Here is a 6,000-nt window from a genome sequence, read left to right as displayed (position 1 = left end):
TGACTGTTAATGAGTGAAGAAACTGAACCCAGTCTCAGTAAGTAGAGGAGCAGTTCCATGTTTGACCTCACCTTTCTCACTAGAACAAAGGCTTAGCAAGATCTAGCCAATTCTCTCCGTACATACTACATATACTCATGCAATACTTTTCATGCAATGTCCCTGTTTTACTAATAAGTGAAAGCCATCACTGACTCTGTAGAGGATAATATGAAGCCAGCTGAGCATCCTCTGTCCAGATATTCCCATGTCCAAGTGTAATTAGCACTGTCTTGTCAAATTTAGCTCTAAGCCATTTGTGAACACCTTCTTTGTTTATAGTAGCACGCTCAAATCTGCACAGACCTGTGTTTTCTCTTCTGTATATCCTATTAACAGTGCATTACATTTCAAGATGTCATACTGCAGAAAGCCACAAAAGCACTTTTAACCAATTTAAACCAAACCAAGTGAATTACTTTCATTCTGAATAAATACTGCATTGTACACATTCTGAGAAAACAAAAGGTACAGAAAGGAGAATACAATTTTAATTAGATGATTCAAGAATGTATGAGGGGACTGCCTCTACCAGACTTCATGTTGAATTCAGAACGATGACTTCCACTACTATATGCAAAAAACCCATTTTAAGTGTGTTCCATCCCTCCCACTTGACCAACTACTTGCTCAGTGGCTGTATACATCTCCTGCACACAGACGTTTTAGCATGGCTGGGTTAGTAACTTACCAATGTACTGTTAGTTTTGCTCTGTGTGCAAACCAAAAAAGAAAAGACAACTATTGCAAAGAATTTTCTAGCCTTGGTTTAACAATTTCTAGCCTATATTTCAAGGTCAATGGGAAGAGAACAAAATGTTAGAGGCTTTTTGTTTGGGTGGGGATTTTTTGGTGCATTTTTTTTTGTTTGGTTGTTTTTTTTTAGTGATGTCAGTAATAAGAAATTATTATGCAAAGACAGACATTGTATTTTTCTCAGTAAATAAGACTGAATTACTAAACTATAAAGCCAAGAAGAGTCATATAGTGTGAAAATATGCAGCGGAACAACAGCTGTTAGTCATTATTTTCTCCTTATCCTTTCAACACTTCTGTTTCAGTTTGCTCTCTAATGGGCAAATCACACTTTCTCGCTAGGACATTTTCTCATTCAGGCAGGTATTAAAAAGAATCTTGAGATAATTAAGATAATTGGCCAAAATCACCCCTGGGTTTTTTGCTTTTACTGTAGATGCTGACACTAAATTTTTTACTTTTCAGACAGATAAAGCTGATGTTGTGTTCTCTTAGTCCTTCGTGATGAATGCTGTTTCTGCTTTTCTTCTTTAGAAAATCACCCTGGCCTCTATTTTTTTTTTTTTTTTGTCTTACACAGCCTGTGTTATATTTCTCAAAACAGAAATACCAACTACAAAAATTATTGCTCTCACTTCATTTAGGCAAAAGAAGAATCTACCATCAGACAGCTTTTAAACATCTGTTTTGCACTTTACCTCATCGGACAAGGTTTCACAAGTAGTCATTTGGAAACAGAGGAAAAATAGATACAATTTTGCTTATGATCAAACTCAGCTTATTGTACAAATTACTTTGCCCTTTTGTCTATTTTCCGACTGTAAGATGAGTATTTACTGGGAGTTTTGGCCTTTTGTTCACTCAGATTTTAATTAATCTGACTCAAGACCACAGTGAAAAAGAGGCGGGGGAAAAATGCAAACAACTACAAACACCACAGTGCAGCAAAAGTACTCTGGAAATCTTATTCTTACGAACATTTGGCTCAACCCTAATGTCCTACTAAACCAGGTTTTTCACAGTGTAATACTTTTCCCTTTACTAACTTGTGAAGTCATAATTATCAATTTTTCCAATTGGTCAAATGGCAAAATCTCTGCAATAACAGAATACATCCACTGCTGAAGTTGGAATGTATCACAGCATGTGCAAGCTTAAATGCATGCGTTCTTCCATCTATTTCTCTTTCAAAGGAAGAGGTTGCTTTTCTTCAGAGAGGTGATGCAGTCTACACCTGGGTTTGACTTAAAGATCTGAAAATATTCATCTGATTAAATTTTCTACCCAGCTTCTAGTATGTATGATACCATTCAGTGAAATGTGCTAAAGATATTGTGGAGAAGGTACAAGTAATTTCCTCTTTGCAGCTATTTTTGGGCAGTGCTAAGGTAGGCACACTCCTTATGGCCACACTCATAAAAGCAAAATATTATTGCAGAGACCAGAGTGCCTCAGTCATTGTGATACCTAAGAAATACTAGTAAATTACCTGGGTTTGAAGCCCTCCTCCAGCATCTAGGGCACCTCCAGCCCAGAGGCCCTCTATAGCTTCCCCAGGGCTGGTATTACTACTGGTACTCTAGCTCTTATATACGATCACTCTGTTGTTTCCATCCTCCTCCCATGCATCAGTGATTGCAACTTCGGAAAGAAAAGGGGAGGGAGGGAGGATAAGAAAAATGAAAGCAGACATAAGAAGAAACTCTGTTGGCACCAGGTAACATGGAAACGGTACAAGTTTGGCTTGAAATCTCGTGCATGTAGCAGCAGCATCTCATGCTGGCAGCGAATGAAAGAGCGGGACTACATGAAGAAGAATAATAAACAGCAGGTTTCCTTGGTCAAAATACAACATACAAAACACAAAAACCAAACACCAAACCCAACCCAGTGTACGTGGGCGCACACTAAGAAAGCAATGTTATCACTGGGGGGTGACGCGGTGTTAAGCATCATTTCCTCCATCCTCCAGGGTGAGACTCTTCTGCCCGTGCCCGCGGACCCCGCTTGGGCGCCTCGGGAACCGCTCCCGTTCCCACGGCTCCTGCCTGCTCGGACGCGAGGAGCAGCGGCGGTACCGGTGCTACTCGCGCGGGCCGCGGTGCTCGGAGGCGTGGAGCCGCTGGTTCTCCATTGCTCCCTCACTCCCTCTCTTCCTCCCCACAAGCCTTGCTTCGCCGCTCGGGGAGGTAAATAAACACGGTTTTAACGACAAAAGGCAGTGCTAGCGGCTGCTTGACACCCGACAACGGGGCGGGAGAGCGGCCTGGGCCCGTCGCCGGTGCTGCTCACCTCCCGCTCCGTTCCCACAGGGGCTCGCCACTCCCGCGAGCATCAGCCATGTGTCTGCTCAAGTGCGATTAACACCGACTTGCGAAACCCCCCTCCCTACGCTCCCCCCAGGGCCATTTGGAGCGTGCACGTGCCTGCGCCCCGTGTTTACACAGCGGCGCCTTCGCGCAGAGCCTTTTTATGGATGGCGCTGGCAAATGAGCTGGGGGAGGTGGGCTCCGCCGCCGGCTATAAAACCCTCCAGGCCCGGACTGAACAGGGCCAGGCGAGCAGTCGTGCGTGAGCAGAGGATGGACGCTACCGGCAGGATGGGGTGCGCCTGTGTCTGCTCATCCCCAGCGGCGCTGTCCCCGCACGGATGCTCGCCTCTTGCAGCCTCGGCCCGGTGCGGGGTGCGGACTAGATCAGCCCTAACGGTCCTACCCTTGTCCCGTAGCTCTGCGCCTTTCTGGAGGCCATGGGTGGCTGCGCCGGGCGAGGCGGTAAAGCGGAGCGGTACCGACATTGGTTCCGTCGTCGTGAGTGGGGAACGCAGGGTGGGTCCGGTAGAAGCATTTACGGAGTTCTGGCAGCACCTCCCCGAGGGCTGGTACCGTGATGTGCCGGTTGTGATTACTGTTCTCTCCCCCGCAGCCACACCGCCCCTGCGGGCTGGCGGAAGCCTCCCGAAAGCTGGCGCAATACACGCACCCCGTCAGGTAAGTGGCTGTCCTGGCCTGCCGCGGGTTTCTGGGAAGCAGCACCGGGGCTTCGCGGTACGGAGCGGCAGGGAAGAAGGGAAGAGTCCCTTAATCGGGAGTGTGGTACTGGGCTGACCGACCAGCTCCCCCGCCCCTTTTGTTCCCACTCATGCATTTATGTAGAGATTCGGAGTGATTTAGCCATACAAGTGCTTATGAACTGACAGGCCTTTGGGTGAATCACTGTCAGCGCTTGTGGGTTTACTAGCAATTTAAGATAAGATGTCGGCATCCTGCTGTGGCATGACTTAGACATGTTGCACAGTTATGTGGTTGGTTTTAGGATTTGTTTTAATGTGTGATGGCAGACTTGGCTGAAGCACCTTGCTACTCATTCCTGTGCTCAGAGCTGAAAAACCGAGGGGGGGTAGTTTGCTGTGCAAACCTCCCGGTGCAAGGAAGCAGGTGCAGGTATGGGAAAGAGTGGCAGGCTGATAGGATATGGACTGACTAAACCAGCACTGACAAGGTATTCATGTAATTACTGCTTTAATGAGGAAGGTAATGGTAATATCTGAGCTGTCAGTTCTGAAAAGGAAATAAAGCTACAGTTGAATCTGCAGGAGAGCCTGTATTCAGAAGCACCAGTAGGTGTTGCAAGGTGCTGAAAGTAATTGCACAAATATTTATTCCAGACAAGATGCAACTTTCTCCCAAATACAGGCTCTGATCCTTAAAATACTGATGCACAGACCTTGACTTCACTGTGACTGCTCTGGGGCTTGGGAATGAGCGAATGCTGAAGGGAACACAGGGAGTGGAGACATGCTATATAAAACGAGTGTCGGTTACTTTGTGCCTCAAAGGAAACAGCGTTCTGTTAAACAGTAGCCTAGACAGCACTTTTTGTAATTGCTAGAAAACTATCTAGTTCTGTTTCTTAATGTAAACATTGTATTATAAACAATCTGTAGTCAGCATTTTATTATGTAGCCATGTGCGGGTCTCTTAAATCTTGGGACTTGTCTGTTTCTTCCAGCTATTTCCAAAATGTAAGCAAAAGAGCATCAAATTAGCAATGCTAGTTGAAAAGAAAATGGAACTGTGGATTATATTAATTGCAATATATTAGAACACTAGCTGATAGCCCTTGCTAATCATGGTATTATCAGCAAATTTTATGTTAATTTCTGGATACAACACAGACTGTATTAAAAAAATCTACACCCAGAGGACATCTTCCATGAGGAATTTGTTAGATCACAGAATGACTCTTCCTGGAAAGACAGGGGTGAAATGCCAAGGTCTGATCCCCGTATACCTTTATCATTCCTTTCACTTTGAGATTTGTCTCACACCATTGTAAACACCTGGGTTGGGGACCTTCAGTAACAAAGCTCCTAATTTAATCCAAATATATTGGGGGTCTCATTTGACACCTGTTATATTCCCTAGGAATAGTTCCAGTGAGGGCAGTACTGCTTGGATCAGATCCCCAGGTAGGTACTGTTAATGAGGCACTGGAGTGGGAAGTTTCAGATGCAGTGGATCTTGGGGTTTACAGCAGTTTTGCTGTGGAAACAGCACTTTAAGTGCATCTTTATCTCTTCAGACAAAAATACAGAATCTGGGGAATTTCTTTTCCATTTAAATGTAGAAAGCAGTTTAGCATGTGAAGGAAAAACTCTGTAGGATGCTTAACACTTTGTTGTCTGTCAGCCTCCAAGCAGAATATGAAATAACAATAAGCAAATGTACTGTATACTTGTTTCAGACTATTTTGGCCCAAATCAAGGTGCTATGATTACTTATATCAGGAAGCTGAAGCACTTCTGAAAAACTTTCCAGTTCAAGCTACAATTTCATTTTATGAAGACTCGGATAGCGAGGATGACGAACTGGAGCAAGATTCAAGAACAGCATCAGATTGCTGACTGCAGGAAAGGCCAACACAACTTCTAAGACTTAATTTAAACCTAATATAAAAATGTATTATAGTATTTTTAAAGATAATTTATTTGTATGTAAGTTATTCTTAATAAAACGGAAATGTCTTGCAATTTTATCTGAGCCTTTTTCTTTTTTTCTGTTCCTGTTGTGTTTTAGGCAGGGAAGGTATTGATTAGTATTTTTATCTGAGGTCCTATATTTTGTAGACATCAATTTTAGAAGCAAAGAATGGAAGCTGTGCTTTAAAGGGCTCAAAGGTTATGTGACTTCCTCGAAGTTTGAG

The 6,000-nt window shown here is 44.0% G+C and overlaps 1 protein-coding gene across 1 annotated transcript; it reads left to right on the top strand.

Annotated features, from left to right (window-relative positions):
• Positions 1-3,395: 3,395 nt before the first annotated feature.
• RIPPLY2 (ripply transcriptional repressor 2) lies at positions 3,396-5,701 on the top strand (the record flags this gene model as incomplete). Its single annotated transcript, XM_080615912.1, has 3 exons — positions 3,396-3,605; positions 3,721-3,785; positions 5,542-5,701. The coding sequence occupies 3 exons, from the start codon at positions 3,396-3,398 to the stop codon at positions 5,699-5,701; spliced, it is 435 nt and encodes a 144-aa protein (XP_080472038.1).
• Positions 5,702-6,000: the final 299 nt, after the last annotated feature.

The sequence above is a fragment of the Psittacula echo genome (assembly GCF_963264785.1).
Source record: "Psittacula echo genome assembly, chromosome: 4".
NCBI classification, from domain to species: domain Eukaryota; kingdom Metazoa; phylum Chordata; class Aves; order Psittaciformes; family Psittacidae; genus Psittacula; species Psittacula echo.
The sequence above is the reverse complement of the archived record's forward strand: the minus strand, read 5'-3'. Positions and strand labels throughout refer to the sequence as shown.